The sequence below is a fragment of the Neolamprologus multifasciatus genome, chromosome 9 (genome assembly GCF_963576455.1).
Source record: "Neolamprologus multifasciatus chromosome 9, fNeoMul1.2, whole genome shotgun sequence".
Taxonomy (NCBI): Eukaryota; Metazoa; Chordata; class Actinopteri; order Cichliformes; family Cichlidae; genus Neolamprologus; species Neolamprologus multifasciatus.
Window position 1 is genome coordinate 21,056,064 of NC_140447.1, and position 18,315 is coordinate 21,074,378.

General features: G+C 40.2%; 1 protein-coding gene across 1 annotated transcript in view; it reads left to right on the top strand.

The window, feature by feature from the left end:
- plxdc2b (plexin domain containing 2b) overlaps positions 1-14,824 on the top strand; it is a 133,721-nt gene extending 118,897 nt beyond the window's left edge. The window contains exons 12-14 of the mRNA XM_085173398.1: positions 3,796-3,834; positions 8,757-8,923; positions 9,653-14,824. Of these exons, the coding sequence (XP_085029524.1) occupies positions 3,796-3,834; positions 8,757-8,923; positions 9,653-9,772 (326 nt within the window). The 3' untranslated portion in view covers positions 9,773-14,824. The remainder of the gene's footprint in view (positions 1-3,795; positions 3,835-8,756; positions 8,924-9,652) is intronic.
- The last annotated feature ends 3,491 nt before the right edge of the window (positions 14,825-18,315 follow it).

Here is an 18,315-nt window from a genome sequence, read left to right on the forward strand (position 1 = left end):
ATTCTCATCCCGCTGTTGTTCTTTTCAGTCATTTTTCAGGTTATTTATGAGGCGTTTTGCTGTTTGACTCTAAAGACTAATTTTCCTTTTTGAAGGCTTAACATGAGTATATCAGAGGGACAGCTCAGGCTGAGATGGTTTGGACGTGTGCGGAGGAGAGATAGTGGATATACTGGACAAAGGACGTTAAAGATAGAGCTGCCAGGTGTGAGGAACAGGAAGACCAAAGAGAAGATTCATGGATGTCGTAAAGGAGGACATGCAGAGGACTGGTGTGACACAAGAGAAATTCAATATAAAAAATATAGAGCATTTTCTCTGAATTAACCAAAAATGTATTTTATACATAGATGACATTTTGGCTACCAGAACTTTTCCGAACATACCAGAAGATAACCAGTTCCAGATCAAAAAGAGAGCCGCCTTCGTGATACTAAAACTCTGACTTAAAGATCACTAACCCGTTAGCGTTGCTTCGTAGCGCACACCTTTGATCAAAACACAGGTGTGTTGCGCCTCCTTTCGTGAAGACGGCATGAACAAACGGTCGATATGGATCATTGCATCACACACATTTCCTCAACTTGTGCAAAGGTCGAGAAAGTCACGTTCCTTTAATATTGCACCGCAAAGTACATGATTCAGTGCAGGGAGATGAATCCAGACTGCATAATCTCCGAGTTATCTAATGCAAATCTCTGTGGAGGCAGCAGACAGCAGTCTTTTGCTGATGATAGGAAAACGGCCAAGGTGTCCTCTGGAGTTTGTTTACTCCCATTTCTTCGCCTCCAGAGATGCCAGGGTTACGACGAGTCGGTTGGATTTATCGCAACAATTTTTGGTTCGTTTCCCTTTGTATATGGCCTTTAAACATTTTATTTCAGTAAACAGCCAGTTTATCTTAATCAGCTCCAGATGTGAATCGTAAGTGAATTAAAATGATAGGAAAGGCCCACCTACCCTTGCCTCTATGTATGTAACCGTATAAAAACACTGTTTATTTTATTATATTTTTCATACAGGTAAATCTCATTGAGACACGAGGTCTCATTTATAACCAACACTAAAAACAGCTGGTACATTGTGTGGTGGTTTTTTCAGTTGTCTTGCTTCCATGTGATATTTTTGGGAGCTCTATCTTTATTCAATTAAAAATCATACCTTGTACTCATTAATTAATTAATGTGGGTAAAAAAATTATAAACGTGCTGGAGTAATAACTAACAACATGCCAGTACTCAACCCCATCTGTCTGTACTTAAAAGACAAGGCCAAAAATTTGATGTTTACTTGTTCAAGTGGCTCAGTAATTTCCTGAAATAGCTGGGAATCGTAGGTTTTAGTAAACACTACTCTGTGTTGTGCAAAACGCATTTTTGTGGCTATTTGGAGGAATTTAAGTCATCAGGATGGTGTGTCGCTCATAGACTCATGATAAACTAGAGTGTTTTTGTTCATTTGTGTTATTTTTCCATAGCTTTTACAAAGTAAACACATAGGAATATGATTTGAACAGGATGGAGTTTAAGTGATCTGCCTCGCCTGAGGGGACTCGATGGAAAAAAGGTGTAATTAGGGCTCTCTGGAAGTTTTTTTGTTAATGGTGTGGCTCAGTAAACACAGCAAAACAATCTTTCCCAGTCTCTTCTTTTGACTCGTGCGAGGTCAGGGCTTTGTTTGACCTCAGATGTTCTGACTTTAAAGTCTAAGATTAAAGCTAATCATGTTCTTGTGGGTTATTACTCCTTTACAGTGAAACCCTCGAAGGGTCTTGAAAGTCTCCAGCTTCCTGCAGCAAATTCTTGTCGATTTGTTTTTGTCTGTGCTGTTCTCATTTGTTCATCTCTTTTATTTTGTGCTTCTGGACGAGCTTTAACTGAGTTTAAAATTTTTATTTTCTAACAGCTAAATCTTAAAAATGGTCCCCAAAAGTGTAGTTAGTCTAAAAAGACTTTCCAGTGCATGTCTGCAGTGTTTCTGTGCTCTACGTCTCGATCTCATTTGTCCTCCATTTTAAATTTTTTTATTAAACTTTCTACATTCAAGTCTGGGTTATCTTTTTATTTTGTATTCCCCCCCCCAAAAAAGAAGCATTTCTTTCACGGCTAACTCCGGCAGTGGCCGACCTTTTCCATCGCACACCCATTAATCATCTCGTGGGGGCTGAGTTTAAATGTCCGGGCCATCGCGGTCGGGGTGCTCGACGCGCTGCTGTGATGAGGATAGATGCGGTGAGTTCACGAAGGGAATGGGAAAAACGCCTCGCTGTGAGGCAAAACACAACGAGTTGTCCCACAGATCAAACCGGGGCGTGGTGAGAGGCCTCGCAGACAGCATGAGGAGTAAAATGCACGGTGTGTGTATGTGTTAGTATCCGTGAGTTCAGGAGGTCGTGCTGCGGTGTTTACATTTGTTATCACCCACGGTCTGACAGTGGATCAGTTTCGCCAGCTATCCCCTCACTTGTCAGCTGCAGGGGTCAAAGGTCAGCTTAGATTACAGGCTTGGTGGCTCATGCAAAAGCTGCAGGTGGACAAAAGAGTGAAGGAGGTAAAAAACAGACTGGAGAGGATGAATGTGTCTGCGTGGGTGGAGGCTTGTTTGGGTGTAAGAGATGGAAACGTCTCGTCTTTCACTCTGCTCACGTTCAGCTATACTTAATATGCCTCCCTCTAAGGAACTAGTCACTTATAAAGTGAATGGAATTTTTGCAGTAATATGTATTTTAAGCCATGATAGCTACACGGCACTGGGGATAGTTGTAAAAGCAATTTATTTCCTACCTTCCACTGCATGTACAACCTCCGGTAGAATTAAAGCAATGAAAAAAAGGTCTTATGTCTTACCAGGTCAGGTTATTTGTTGATGTTTTTCTCCACCTTTTTAAGCCTTAAACACTTCATACTTATTTAACATTAAATCAGTTTGTCCCCTATTCTATAAAAAGATGTGTCTGCTAGCTTTCTCCTTTTTTCCATAGACTTTAATGTTTTATCAAAATGACTTCCAACACAGGGGAAAGTAATCCGGGCAGCGAAAACAAAAGGACGAATACAGGAAGTGAAACTAAAATCTAGCTACCAAAATAAACTGTGGAGTAAGAACACGGGGAAATTAGGACCAATTAAAAGATTTTAATATTCTCTGGGCAAATGTGCAGCATGTATACATGAGAATAGATTACAAAAAACAACGCTTTTTAATTTTAAGTGCTTCCGGGTCATTTATACTCTGTACGCCTTCACCTAAATAGACATTTCTGTGAAAGAAGAGCAGGTAATTGCTTTGTTGGCTTCCTCGTACAGAAACAGTAATATCAAATTCACAACCCTAACCCTGCTGTGCGACGTGCAGCCACTTAGAGAACAATATCTTTTAATGATTCATTTCAGACGCTAAAATGCACTTTCTTTGCTCTTTTTAGAAACCGAAATCCTTTCGAATTAAATCATCCGGTGAAATGCATCTGTGTGATGTGTGGGTCAAATTTGCATAATATGAATCCTATGGTGTGTGTAAATGGCTGCTACCCTTCGAGGAGAACTGGGTCATGCTACATTTCCATATTTCACATGTATAGTTAGCCCCAGACTGCTTTTATGTGCCGAATTGGGAATGCTAAACCATTATATTCACAGCATTCATTTTTAATAGGATGTTAAATATAGTGAAAGAAGCTTCGGCTCATTTGGGACCATCAGCGAGTTGTTTATGTTGTCAGAAACAAACAACAAAGAGAAATATTGATCATTGTGTCTGATGCTCGTGGTTCTTTCTGTTTTTGTCTCCTCACAGATGACACCAAGATCGCTCTGCATCTCAGAGACAACCAGGGTAGGTGCCTGACTTTCCCTTCTGTGCCATCCAATAACTGTTGAGGTTAAGCTGCTGCTTCCTGTTGTTTTTATTATTGTTTGTTTCTCTGTCTCCTGGTTTGACTTTACCGCTGAGGCATCTGTCCCTGATTGCTTTTTTATCTTTTGGGGGACATGTGGCTCAGTCAGTTGATAAACTTTATCCAGCAGCTGACTGTAATGCTTTACTGTCCTCTGTGGGTCCCAGCGATCAATTATGGTGTCTGGACCAATGCGAGTAAAAGCAACAGAGAATAGAGGCAGTAAGCCCTTTGGCCCATTTGGATTTAGTTAGCATCGTATGAAAAAGAAAGTTGAGCCACTATTAATTTTAAGGGGAGATTCAAAACATCACACTGTCATTATTTATTTAACAAAATTTAGGCCAAAATGCAGGAGAAATGTGTGAAAAATGTATTGCTTTGTCAGTTTGCTCGTCTGGAGCATTCAGGTGTGTGGTAACACAGTGCCAAGGAGGAAAGACGTCACAAATGATCTTAACTAAGCAATTGCTGCTGCCTGTTAATCTGTGACAGTTAAAAGGCAATTTCCAAACAAGATTATTCACAAGTGGAAAACCTTCAAGGCTGTCGCCAATCTTCCCACAAGTGGACGTTCCAGCAACTACAGGGTTTAAGTTCATGACTGTACAATTAGGAATAAAACAAGTGTTGCTTGTTTGGAAGGGTTGCCAGGAGAAAGCCTCGTCTCTCTAAAACGAACATGGCAGCAAAGCTCAAGTTTGCAAATCACAAGACTTGTTTAACAACGTCTTTTGGACCAAAGTTGAGATGTCTGACCATAAAACACAGCACCATGTTTAGCAAGACACACCCCCTCAGCATTAACACCTCAAACCAACTGTCAAGCATGGTGTTGGACTTATGATGACTTTTATGCAATAGCGAGTTGATATGCATTAATCGCAGCTGTTGTTCACTGTTGCCATCTACATGCATCAGTGCAACAGCACAAGTGACTCGTGTGATTTCCTGTTTGGCTATTCATTTGCTAATATTGTCTCATAAATACTAAGAAATAGGATTATTCATAACTTGACTTTTATCAAGTGAGGAGTTGTGATGTTAAAGTTAATTCACCGTCATTATTGTCTTAGAGCCACAGTATTATAAGTCTAGCTGCTTTTTGTAAACAGTATCGTCTACTGACTGCTAAAGCAGAATTTTCTGATCCTGTGTAAAATGTTCTAATGATATGAGATAAAAACATGAGAACAATGCCCTTTCAGCATGAAATGTACATAAACCATGAACATTTATAGTCGTACAAGCAAACTCAAAACATTCCAATTAGACTTTTGGGGATTCCAAACCATCCAAACTCCTGAAATGACTTTGAACTCCATCAGTTTTTGGAGATAGCCTCTCAAATGTTTCATTTCCCGAAAGGAAATGGAAATCCACGGCTTCTATCACACTTTCATTACACAAACGCTGCATGTTTCCCATCACTTGAGCACTCTTGTGCTGGCACCTGGTGCTGCGATGATATCTCTTTGCATATTTTTTCATGTATCTACCCTTTATCGTAGCATACCTGGCAATGGTGTTATTCAAGGTGAAGCTAAATTGTGAGGAAAGAACTGAAACATAAAAAGCGAGAAATTATATTGGCTTTTCCTCTGTATTAATTGTATTGCTATTGTAACAAGTGGGTGTTTATGTAGTTGTATTTAATCAGCCTGCTTCCTGTCAGTTTGTCTGGGGGATCTAGCATGTTTAACTCACATCACAGCCAGGTTTGGTCTGACCTTGACGGTGACAGGAAATGCTGAGGTGATTACAGCTCCAATAAGAGCCAAGATAAGAAACAACAGGAGTGAGACGCCCTTTTTTCAGGAGCTGCTTCTCAGCGCTACTTCTCCCCGACTCCTATTTATAAATAGGCTGAATTATAGGTCTGCTCAGTTTGTGTTGTTGGTTTCCTGAAACCCATTAGCCAAGTGAGAGAACAGTTGTACTCCCCTGCGCCAACCGTGGCACTAATGTGGAGCTGAAAATGAAGAGATTGGCTTGGTTTCCTCTGGTCTCATTTGTCCTCTCTCAAAACCTCTAATGTATTTTATTGCTGTCTAAGAGCTCTGTCGTCCATTAGTGCTTAGGACCTAGCAGTCATAAGGACAAAGCTAATGAGGAATGAATTCGATGTGCTGTACACCTACCACTTTGTCCCTATCCAACTGTATTGTGCTGCAGTGTTAAATACTCCTATTCTGTTTTTGCAAACTTGATATTTTGTGGTTGTTTCTAGACAGCACTGGTTCCCAGCTGTCATTTCATACTCCCAGCAAAGTATCCAGTCAGACAGGCTCAAAGACTCCTCCGCCAGCACCACCTCTCATCTTTAAAGAGGTTCATTTGAGCCTGGAAAAGTACTATTTTCAGCTTATCATTAGCAGTTATGGTTACAGTTACGGCTTTCAGAAATTTGTCCTCTTTTAGTTCCTACTTCATAATACTCTCCATGTAGTAGTGATCAATAGAAACTGTTTCCCAGACTGCCAGATAATTATTTTAACAACTAGCCAGTGATTTCCAAGTTTTTGTTCTCAGTTTTAGCTAGCTACTTCAGCTGTTTATTGGTAGGTTAGCCAACAGTTTTATCTGTATATACATACTTTGAGCAAACAGTATGGAATAGATCAAGCTGTCTGGCATTATAGAGGTAATTAAAATCATCAACAGTAGTCCAGTAAATTCATTTTAATGTGCATGATTCTGAAAACAGTTATGAAAAATACTTTATGTGCCCCAAAAGGTTGATTTTGTTCCTCTGGACGTAGTGTTTTCAATGGGAGAAACATTTCATTGAAATCTTGACGCATCTGGATGTCCAGATAAACAAAATCAACCTTTTGGGATTTACTTACCTGGATGATTGAGCATGCATCAAGGCAATGCTTTAGGTGATTTGATTATGTAAGTTGTGCACTATTAAGGTGTTTAAGTATGAATGTTTTTGCCTCAGTAAAACATATAAATGTGGGGTTTTTTGCATGTTTCCACAGTTTTTCCACAGTCCTTAAAGTCTTGTCCAGCTCCACTTTTCACATAATACATCTGTTATTGGACACATGGCTGCACATGAGCCTGGAAATCACACAGAAAATTTTGCTTGTTTCACCAGACCACTATCACCCAGTGTTTGTGATATTTTGAGGCCTTCGCTGCTGTCTTATTGGCTTAGACTCAGAAGAGTCCAGATGAAACTCTCTGTGCCAGAGCGCTGTGCTATCCGGGGGTCGGACACTCTCTGCTTGCATTCTGCTGGTTTTTAGCTGCTAGGCTTTTGATTTCTCATTATGCCTACATCTCTACTTAGCCACATGCCCCCCGCTAACCTTCCAACACCCCCAACTAACAGCTTGTCGCATTGTTTGGGCTTCCAGCTGAAGCAGGAGATGGCTCTGTGCAGCTCCAGCGGACAAACGCATGGGAAAGTGTCTTGTCTCTGAGAAAAACAGAGCATACTCAGATCATGTGTTTACTACATTAAGCGCAAAAGCAAGGATGTCAAGCAAGAATCCCGACTCACTGCCTTCATAGCTGATTGACGAACGATGGACACAGTTGGGTTGTCAGCATTGCCGGCCATCAGTTGTTTTGTTTCAGCACAGCGAATTATCCGTTTGTTGTTTTTATTTTTCATTCCCAGTTATGGTGGGCACATAATGTCTACACAGACAAACACATTAACAGTGAATTCCCACACACATGGCACAGATTTGATTACAACCCGAGTACGCCGGAAATCAATGAGGCAGAGAGCCAGGGGAGAGGCTGCTTGGCTGACAGGCCGAGTGGTGGGTATTGCTGCTAATTAAAGCCGGGGAGGAGCCCCGGAGATGTTGCCAGGGTGGCACAGAAGGAGAAAAAAAAAGCTTTGTGAGTACACGTGGCCTGAACCTGCTATAAATCTGTGTGAGATGAGGTACTACATGAAGGCAGAATGCTTGCTGGGTTATGTTCTCTGCTGGGACACTGTTTTCTGTCATTATTATGTGTATTCTTCCCTCTGACAAATCGCAGAGAAAGTTCTCTTAGTTTTTGTATTTTTGTCTGTGTGTGTGTGTTTTGTGAAATTGTGCCCCCAAAGATGAAAACTGAGATTTCCCTGTAGGTTTACAGGCTACTGTGATCATCTTCAAAAGAACTCTCAAAACACCTGCTGGGCCGACTTTGAGGTTCAAATATAAATCTGATGAAGTGCTTTACAGACTAGCGCTGACTTCCAAGGCCGGCTGAAGGACCGATCTCTTATGTAGTCACTACTTACAGCCTCTTCGGTTTGCAGTGCCACGACTTAAGGCTATAATAGGACTTTATCAGCAGCTATAGACCTTCCTCTTCCTCCCATCAGGACCAAACACTGCTAACCTTGGTGTGGGATTAACTCTTACTCGCACTTATGGGAGAAGAGAACTGCTCTTGAATGCCTAAAAAGCCTTCAGAACAATCGTGCCAGAGACTATTAAAGAGCCAGTTGCACAGTGAACCTTGAATTTGTTCTCCAAGTGAAAGAAATGTCCTTTAACCATTCAACAAATACTTTTAGAGTCACTGAAAATGAATCAGACGTGCATGGCTGAATGAGAGCGGTGCCTTTGTTAGGTTTTAAAATGAAATGCCTTTTTCCTCGTATGGTGACACGGAGCGAAAGCTGAACTTAAACATATCGGCACAAGCAGGAAAGGAGCGTATTGATGAATAATGAGTGTCCCCTGCTGGTCGACAACAAAACTGCAACGAAACCAGAGAAAATATAACACTTGCTTTAAGCATGTGGCACAAAGTGATAATTAAACCAGCGGTGCTTAACAATCTGAAATAGCAAACAGAATGCGTGTGTGACAACATAGTGGCTTCTTGTTTTGTTTTCCAGTGATGCCAGCTGACAGTGCTGTAGACAGGGTGAAAGGCACTCATCCTCTTCACACTGGTTTGATCCTGGGCATCTTGCTGGTGATGCTTATCATGATTGCAGGCGTGCTGATCACAGTCTACATCTACCATCACCCGACCTCTGCAGCCAGCCTCTTCCTTATCGAGGTGAGCAGCGGCACCACCAGTTCTTCGGTTTCTGACGTCAGAGGGCTGATTGTCAGTCTTACACCTTGACATAAATTACTTATTATATTTTCCTGTGCTATTGTTTTTTTGCTATGGAGAAGTATTTTAATTCTGGTTAGGAGAATCAAACCGGTTAACATTCATGGGTGTTCTCAATAAGCTAAATATATCTAATTTCCAAAAAATGCAGACAGCCATCATTTGAAAGTGAAGTGTAATATATGTTTTGCTAGTGTGCATTCAATGACTGGTTGGTGAGTGGTTTCTGGAGGCTAGCGGCACTCAATTAAATTAGTCACAAAGATGTATATAGTGCTGCACCGGATCCAAGCAGATGACCATTGATGGCCATGGTTTGTATGACACCTAATGGCTGCAAACAGTAAGCAAACCGGAAACACTTTCTTTCAAAGTTAAAGTTGATTTTACTTTGAAAGCAAACATTATCCATTTCTGGTTTGTGTTGCACTCTTTCAATTTTTACTGCCCCTCCACTGTCACCATCTTTCATGCAAACTACAGGTAACCATGGAAATATGCTAGCGACCAATGGGGTCTTAGGTGTGTGGCACCATACGCTGTATAGATGTCAAGTTAGACACTGAAATAAAAGGGCTTTAGGTGAATGCACTACACAGCAACCTCTAACCTTTAACCTTGACCACATTTGTTGCCTCTGACCTTCAATCTTTAACTTCTCTCCTGTAGAGACGTCCGAGCAGGTGGCCTGCCATGAAGTTTCGCAGGGGGTCGGGTCACCCAGCCTACGCGGAGGTGGAGCCAGTGGGCCAGGAGAAGGAGGGCTTCATCGAGTCCGAGCAGTGCTGAGGGAGGAGGGGGCATCCACATCCCTCCCTCCCCTCCGCAGCCTCCCTCCTGTGCTAGCCCTCCTCTCTCCTGCTCCACGGGCACTTCTCACCTGGAACCTCCAGGATGCGCTTATCGGTGGAGGAGCTCAGTGTACACAATGACTCGTTAAGACTGTACAATCGGCCCATTGAGCACTAGATGAGACTGGATACAGTGACCGATGACATGAGAAAGTGAGACACCCCTGAAGACTATCCCCAGACATACCCACTGTTCAGCTCCCGTTAGCAAGGAGCTGAGCTGCCGGGGGGCAGAGGGAGGGAACAGCGCAGTCATCGACTCTGCATTCGTTGAGAGTTTTTACGACTGCTATCGCGTTGCCATGGTGGGACTGTACAGCTTGACTGATAGCCGCGTGTCTGGTTGGGTTGGGGAGCAGGGTGAATTATACAATATATATTTTCAGGATCAATACAGAGTGTGTGAACGAAGATGTCCACTTTATTGTCCATGGGGGTTACACATTATAGGCCTTTGTATATCCATCAGGTTTTTCCTTCTTTTCCTTTCTCTATGTTTTCACAGGGGTTGGCGCATTTATCTGTACAGACCGTCGGTATTGCTTTTCAATACCATAGCAGGCTTAATTGACTTTTCCACAGTCCGCTCTGCACAGAGAGGCTGTGGCTGCGTGATATGACGCGAGCTGAACTCGATCGATCACAGCTGGGAGTAAAGCTCTGAACATTCGGCATCGGTGTTGAATTAGTTTGTGATTTTTGGGGGCTGGTTTCATTTTGTGAAAATGAAGTGTAAGGTGGGTTTTTTTTGTTGTTGTTTTTTTTAATGGGTGATGGACACTATCCTTCCCTTTTGCATTGATTTCTTTACTGCCGTGCCATTTCGTCCCTGAGTAGAGTTTGCACTTCTTTTTTGTTTCTCATTCGACATGTGGTACTAATGCAAAATTACAAGACAGGCGCTTGTGAGTGTGAATATATTTTCTGGAGTGTAAGTGATTCTCGTGTGTGAATACAGAAGACAGTTTACAGTAGTGATTGGATATCCACCTGCTATATGGGTGCATATATTTGAGCTGGCTCTTATTGATCTTACTTAGAAGTATCTGGATACAGTTTGCGCGAGCCAGAAAACACACTGGTCTGGTTGGAGATTTGATTCATTTTTACAGTGTCGGTTTATTTTCCAGTTGTTGCCAAGCGTAACCAGTTCTGTGTCCACATTTAATAGCTGTCATGTCACCGTAGTAATGTATATACCAAGGCCAAAACATTTGCAGATTCAGGTAACTCATGGCAAACATTTGCAGTATAGCAGTGATGAGAATCTTCTTTTCTTATTTTTTATGAGTGGCCTTTTTTTCTCTACTTTTTTACTTAAATGTGAATATTGTTCTAGTCATTGCTGTCACAACAATTCACTCATTTCAAGAGAAAATCATGTTTTACACCAATGATTGTAGACACATCTAAACAAACTAGAGCTCAAAATCCTGGAGTTTTACTGAATAATAAAATGTGCAATATTACATCTGTTAATTTCTATGATGAAAATGCATAAGAACTCCAATCATCTGAATTCTTTTTATTTACACTTTGTTGACATTGAGACCAAAGACTAATCAGAATTTCAGTCACATGTATTTACCTCAACCTCCCCCCACAGACTCCATACCTCTCGTTAGGCAGGATATGCAGGTTTAGTTGGTTAAAGCACAGACTGTACACAAAAGATGGAAGTAGCCACTGTGACATCACTCATTGGTTAGCAAATTCCTGATCATATGCCTCAACCCTCAATTTAAAAAAAAATATTATGTCATTCTATATTCAGGTGGCTCCATGGTGTAGCGATTAAACAAGCCAGTTCAAGAGGGGAGGAGCCATTAAATCCACCTCCAGGGTTTAAAAGCTACTGTATTCCTTGCGTTGGCCCCAAACCTGGATAAATGAGAAGGTTGCATCAGGAGAAGCATCCGGCCAAATCAAATATGCGGATCTACCTTGGAAATGAGGGAACAGCAGTAGTACTTAATTATGTTATATTCAGTAAGATTTGAAACTATCAGCTAAGGCCATGAACTGATCAGAAAAAAGTTTGAGGTAAGAGATCAACGGCGCCCAAGGACAGTTTCCCGTAGACCTCTAAACATGAAGGTTGTGTTTTCCAAGCAGAGGAGTCGACCCCTGCTGGACATTAAAAGAAATTGCAGGTTTTCGCTCCAAACTGATGTCACTTTTCAAACCAGGAAGCTACATCCATCCTTTGTGTACAGTCTATGGATTAAAGTGATAAATATAAAATAAGTTGCTAAATCCTTTCCACCATCAACGACTGTCCAGTAACTTTTTACAATTCCAGGCACAGTAAAGCTTAAGCTTTGCATTATCAATACATTTAAAGAGTTCTACTGCCAGTGTCTCTTAGTAGCCTTTCTATGAATAACCAGAATTACAAGAGGTAAAATGTCAGTCATTAGAAATTAACAGTATGCCTATCTAACTAACCTACTAATTTCAAGTTTGCATCATCAGCTAACAAACGAGTCCTGGAAGAAGAGTTTAGGCTCGATATCGATATATATCAACAACTCCAGTCAGCACAGTGATACCTGAGATAGTGTTATACATTCACTCACTTCAAACAAACAAGGCAGTCTGCTAGTACCAGCATAGTCACAACGTGTAAGCAGGTACACAACTAAAAATACAACTACAACAGTAGTAAGCGCACTTAAGCAACCAACCTTTGGGTTTTAGTTGCTTGTTCATTTTAGAGGAACCAGTACTTTGCCTGTTTGGTTAAAATGCATGTTAATCTACATGGAAAGCATAGGGGCCTGTTTCGAATCAATACATTCGCTTATATTTTATAACATGTGTGTTGGGAATATTTTAATTCATTGAACTTATATTAGCAAAGTTTTTCCTGTCATTCAGAAATTGGTTGTATTGGTTTTTTTTAAACAATACTAAAGTCGCAGGTGGTGAAGTTGCCACCACGTTGTCCTTTGTCCTTGGAAAGAACACATTCAAGTCCCACTAGGTGAGCGAAGTGAACAGAATCACTTCCTAAAAAATCTTTTTAAATTATTCCATTTAGTTAAGGTCTTAGTTACAAGCAAGTTTCAAGCACATGTACGGAGTGGGCAGTTCAAGTCACGCGCTCACATGGAGGCAAATCTCTTCTCCAAGGAGTTTGGACAAGACAATCAATGGACTAATTCATCAAGCTGATGCGAAGCCACATGAGCAGAAATCATGCAGTAAAAAATAAGAAAACTCTACTGTCCATGTTAAGTGATGTCAGGTGAACGTCGGCTCTGATTAATAGACTCCGACTGTTAAAATCAGGCCAAGCAAATTCGAGCCCGATGATGAAGTTCAACTTAAAAGACTTTAAAAGTCATTTTCACTATCAAGCAAAGAAAAGTTTAAACTGCCAAATTAGCATCACCCAGATTTGTCCTTGGGGTTTTGTGTGAAGTAACACTTATTTAATACTTTACTTTAGTGTGTTCAGAAAGATATGATTTTCGAAGAGTCACACAAGGCATAAAATCTTAACTATATGAACTACATCGTGGTCACATGACTTTAACTTTATGACTACTAAATTTAGCCACTTGTTATCAAACTCCTTATTCAGGGCTCACAAAAGCTGAAAAATTCCACAGCTGGGAACATCCTTATGTTGTTAACCAATGAGGACATCCTAAATAATCCTTCCTTGTTGTGTTTAAAATGATCATAATTTACAATATGGAATTTATGTCCTATTACCTGAAACTAGCAACTGAGCAAATAAAGTCATTAATTTACTTAGTGTAGAGCTTAAAACATGGCCGTGCGGCCCCTTGTAAATAAGGGAGCAGCTGAAAGTAAATTGTATACTGAGGTCACAAAGCAAGAGAGGTGAGTGTAGTTTCCCCATGAACTTCTTTATAACCAGAGGAGTCTCCACTTGCAGGACATTTAAAAAAAAATAGGTTCAAGGTACAGTCGGCGTCACTTTACAGAGCTAGAAGCTATGTCTGCCTTTTATATTGTCTACGGCTCTGAGTCATGTTAGCTTTTGTCACTCTATACACTAGTCATTCAGTCAGTGGAGCTATGCAGCTGGGTCGTGGTTCGTGACATGCATCACAGCAGTATTTCTCTAACAATTGTGAGCCAATGGCTTCTCCACACCTCCAGGTCCATTTTTTGTTTTTTAGTACCGGTAGATCGATCCCTGTGGAGAAATGCTCTTTGAAAGTGATCAAATCATCCACTTATCATACGGTGCCACCTGAAACTGCAAGTGTTTTTACGACTGCTGTGAAAATGCAGTCCGAGAACATGACCGGAGGTCACATTTGTTTGCACTGAACACATTTACAAAAGCTAAAAACACTTCAGTCGCACAGCATTGCCAGATGGAAAAAATGTTATCCTAGAGGATTACAGTTATTATATTTTGAGGAGCACTATTGTACACAAGTCAGATCGTTAAAAAAATAGATGTCATGAGAGAAGATGTGTGCAGGCACAGGTGTAAGCTGTAGTTCATCGTCCTAAAATGAGGCAGCCTCGGCTTATTTCAACTACTATGTGTTGTAAAATAATGAGATTGTGAAATATTATGGGACATTTGCCACACAAGTACAATAATTATCACACTCTGGCAATGCTCTGATAGTGGAAACTGGGCTTTCTAGCAGCAAAGTCTTCACTTGCTTCACTGGACCTGACTAATGGCTTTCACTCCCACTTTTAACAAACGCAGCACAGTTGTGTCATTGGGATTGGTTACTGCTGTTTTCTTTGCTCTCTTATGAGTTGGATTAAATGATGCTGAGTCACAGATTCAGCAAATGTTCCAGGAGCTCAACATACAGATACAAGAATTGGAGTTTTCTTCCAGCTGTGATGTTGGTTTTATCTTATCATGACACTTTCATAGCAAACAATAAGACTCGAAATCATAAAGTATCATAGCTGTCTGTAATTTCTGTAACTACTGTCGTTTTGATTACATTTGAAATAATAAAAAATGTTGGTAAAAACAGTCACATGTCTGTTTCTTTGCATGGTCCACCAAATTATATGTTTCTTTTGTTTAAGCATGCATGTCCAACTTCTTTTTGATTATACTATACTAATATAAATATACTACCATATCTTTAGTATATTTAATGAAGTTGTGCAGAAATTTTATAGTTACAGACCCTCGCAGTACATAGATTCAAAATGAGTACTTTTTGGATTTGCATTAATTTTTCCAACATTTGTGAGCCTTTAATTTAAGTACAAGACTTAAAAACACATTTAAAGGTGTAGTCAGTTAATTTTTTTTAGTTTATGTAATAGAAAAAAAGAATATTTTACTCAGAAATATACATTGACTAGTGTGTAATTACATCTTCCAAGAAGCTACTGGGGTCTCATAAACTGGTTTGTGGAAGTTGCCATGTTGACCCACCATCTTGAATACAATGGCAACCTCAAGCCTCATCTCTCGAAGTTTAGTCGGGGCTCTAACACATGAAAACATGCATAAAGTCAAGCTCACTCATGAAATGTATACGTCATAATAACATTACAGGCTATGCTAGGCTTTGGCCCACATCACCATATTCATAACCATGAATAACATGTTTTGGAAACTAACTGCACAACATGCAGCACTATTAGTTATGTCAGTCTCAGAGTAGCATTTCTAATTTTCAGAGAAAACGGCAGCCTCGAGTAAGCCAGGATATTAGTTTACAGAGGCTGTTAAAATTATATGTGTAATGTTAAAATGTTGGTGACACAATAATTTCATCCTAATGGTACTGGCATATTCATAGGGTTGATTTTTGAGACAATATATCATGAGGTAGTCATGATTTTGCAAATATTCCACCCTGTAGTGCAGTTTGCACAAATTGTTTTAAAAATGCAATCACCCTACAAACATTACTGATGAGTCAAGATCTGCACAAATTGACAGAAACACTGAAGCAGCTTCACATTTTATTGTGTGGATGCTTTAAGACATCCACACTATTGAGTTCCTGTTTCTCTTTATTCTTTATACTTTATTCTATATACTTTGTTCTTATTGTCATGTATGTCCTATTTGTCAGGTGATAGAGAGTAATGGTGACACAAGATCACAGGTGAAATTGGATGATGACTTGGTGGTTCATGATTGTATTTGAAGCACATGTGTGACTGCATGTATTTGGAATGTCTCACTGTTATTCATCAGGTGACAGAGGCAGCTCTGCCATGTTGTAGCTCGGACAGAGGTGAAGAGGCGAGGTCACAGGTGACTGACTGATGATTCGGTGGTATAGATTAACTAGTATTTATTATCATGACAATTGTTAGGCTGTTGATGTAAATTGATTCATTAGTGTATGTTTGACAAAGAATCTGAATTGACACGTCTCACTTTTTATATGGCACGAATCAATGTGTTATTTTATCAGGTGGCAATATGTCCTAGTGCACTCAGGGGGGAAGAGCCAGGGCCAAAGGTGAGGCACATCAAGCACATAATAATAATTTTAATCTGAGGATAAAACACATGTAGTGAGGATGAAAGAAGCTTCAGTGCTCTCAGAAGACTAAAAAGATGGCTAAGGTCAACAATGACTCAAATGAGATTAAACAATACTGCCGTATGCTATGTCCACCAGGAGTATAGATGTAAAACCAATATGCCAGCAGTTTATCTCAGTTAACAAGAGGAGAAGGCATGTGTGTGGCCCCTTCACATAGTGGACATTGAGTTGTTGTGTGGGGCACTAGTAGTCCATGTCTGTTGCTGTAACAGTAGTTCATGTTTAGAATAGAAAATCCCAGCTCACTGATTTGATCGGAGCAATAGTGCCTAAAATGTTGCATAATTTTGCTGAGAGATCCTTTGTGGAAATCTTAGATGAGTAGTTTTATGGACAAAAGCCACCAGGTCATTCAGTGTTCCCTTAGTGCTAATGTGCAAGAGATGTTAGTGTACTATAACTGAAGTAATGTTGTTAAGTCCTTAAAGTCATATTCTTTTATTGTCATGACTGTATTTAAAGCCATTTTTATTTTTGTATGATGCCTGATTTATATGGAATATGGCTGAAGTAAACTAAAGCCTAAGAGACTTTAGTCAGTCATTTGTTTAATAGTAATTTAACATTATATATTTCACATATAAAACTATGAATTGTAATTTTAAATTGTTTAAAAGCATGTAGAATAGCATATGTAGGCAAGTATATTTCTCCTTTTTTTGTCAAGAAGCAAAGACAAAAAGGAGAAAGAAAAAAGAAACAGGGCACGGTTCGATGGTTGAATCATCCGTCCCCACCAATGTCAAAGCCAAATCTACACCCCTGGGCTGAGGCATTCCAAAAATTGAATATCTTGTTTGGCCATGAAGTTTTTTGACACCTGTGTTTAAATGACAGTGAAAAATGCTGCACGCTCGGTTTATGTGAAACCCTTGGATCAGGTAGATTTTGGAAATGCCTCACTGCAGATTGAGGAGATGGAGCTCTACAGCAGTACAGAGAGAAAGCTGAGCAAACAAGACAGCAGAGGGGAGATGGAGACAAGCTGAGCAAGCTAGAAGCAAAAAGAAAAAAGCATGAGAAAGGTTTGAGTGAGGGGGGAAACATTACCGAAGGAGCAAGGCAGAGGTGTCAGACTTCAGCTGTTTGTTACAGACTGATTCAGTGCTGCAAAGAACAACAACAGAATTCAGATTATCTAATACAAGTAGTGCTGTGTGTGCCTCAAAGAGGGCCTGAGGAACCAATGGAGTGTGCTGCACGTGCTGCATGTTGTACCTATAAACAGTAATCAGCGGGTGTTAATAGCTAGACAGCCAGCAATTACATTCATCAAATCGAGTTTAACGCTCTATTGTGGCCAAGGTCACGTCACAGCTGTGAATCATCCTGCTGCTGGTCACCTCTGTGGTGATTTACTCCCATCTAGTGGGCAAAACAGAGAACAAAACTACTGCCCTGAAGGAAAATAAATCAGATAGCTGCTGTCTAAAAGTAAGTACGCTCTTTTTCTAACGTTTGACATACTAGGAAGTATTTTAAAAAATCCTCTGATCCACAGGTCCTAAGATTATTAAAACACAACCTCAAATGAACAATACATGACAGATTGCACTGTTCAATTATTTATTTAACAATGATTAACATCAAATGCAGAAGCAGTGTATAAAAAAAATAAGTGCACCCTTAGTGCTTCCATCCAGCCAAGTCTTCATCTGTTCCCAGTTTTTTATACCGTTTTATTTTGGCAACCTTTTGCTCAAGTCTTCCTTGTAGTAGTTTTACTTCTTTTGTCTTCATTAATGTCAGCTGTTCTCACTTCCTTTAACTGCCCTCTTTTTGCATATACTTTGGCATCTTACCGTGTTTCTATGTATGCTTCCTTGCTTATGTTTGGATTGAGTTTGGTAGTTTATTTAATGGACTTATGTATTAGTTGGGGGCTTATTGAGTTCAGGGCTAGCCTAAATAAAATATTTTTTGTTGCTTTTTTCCCCCCCATCTC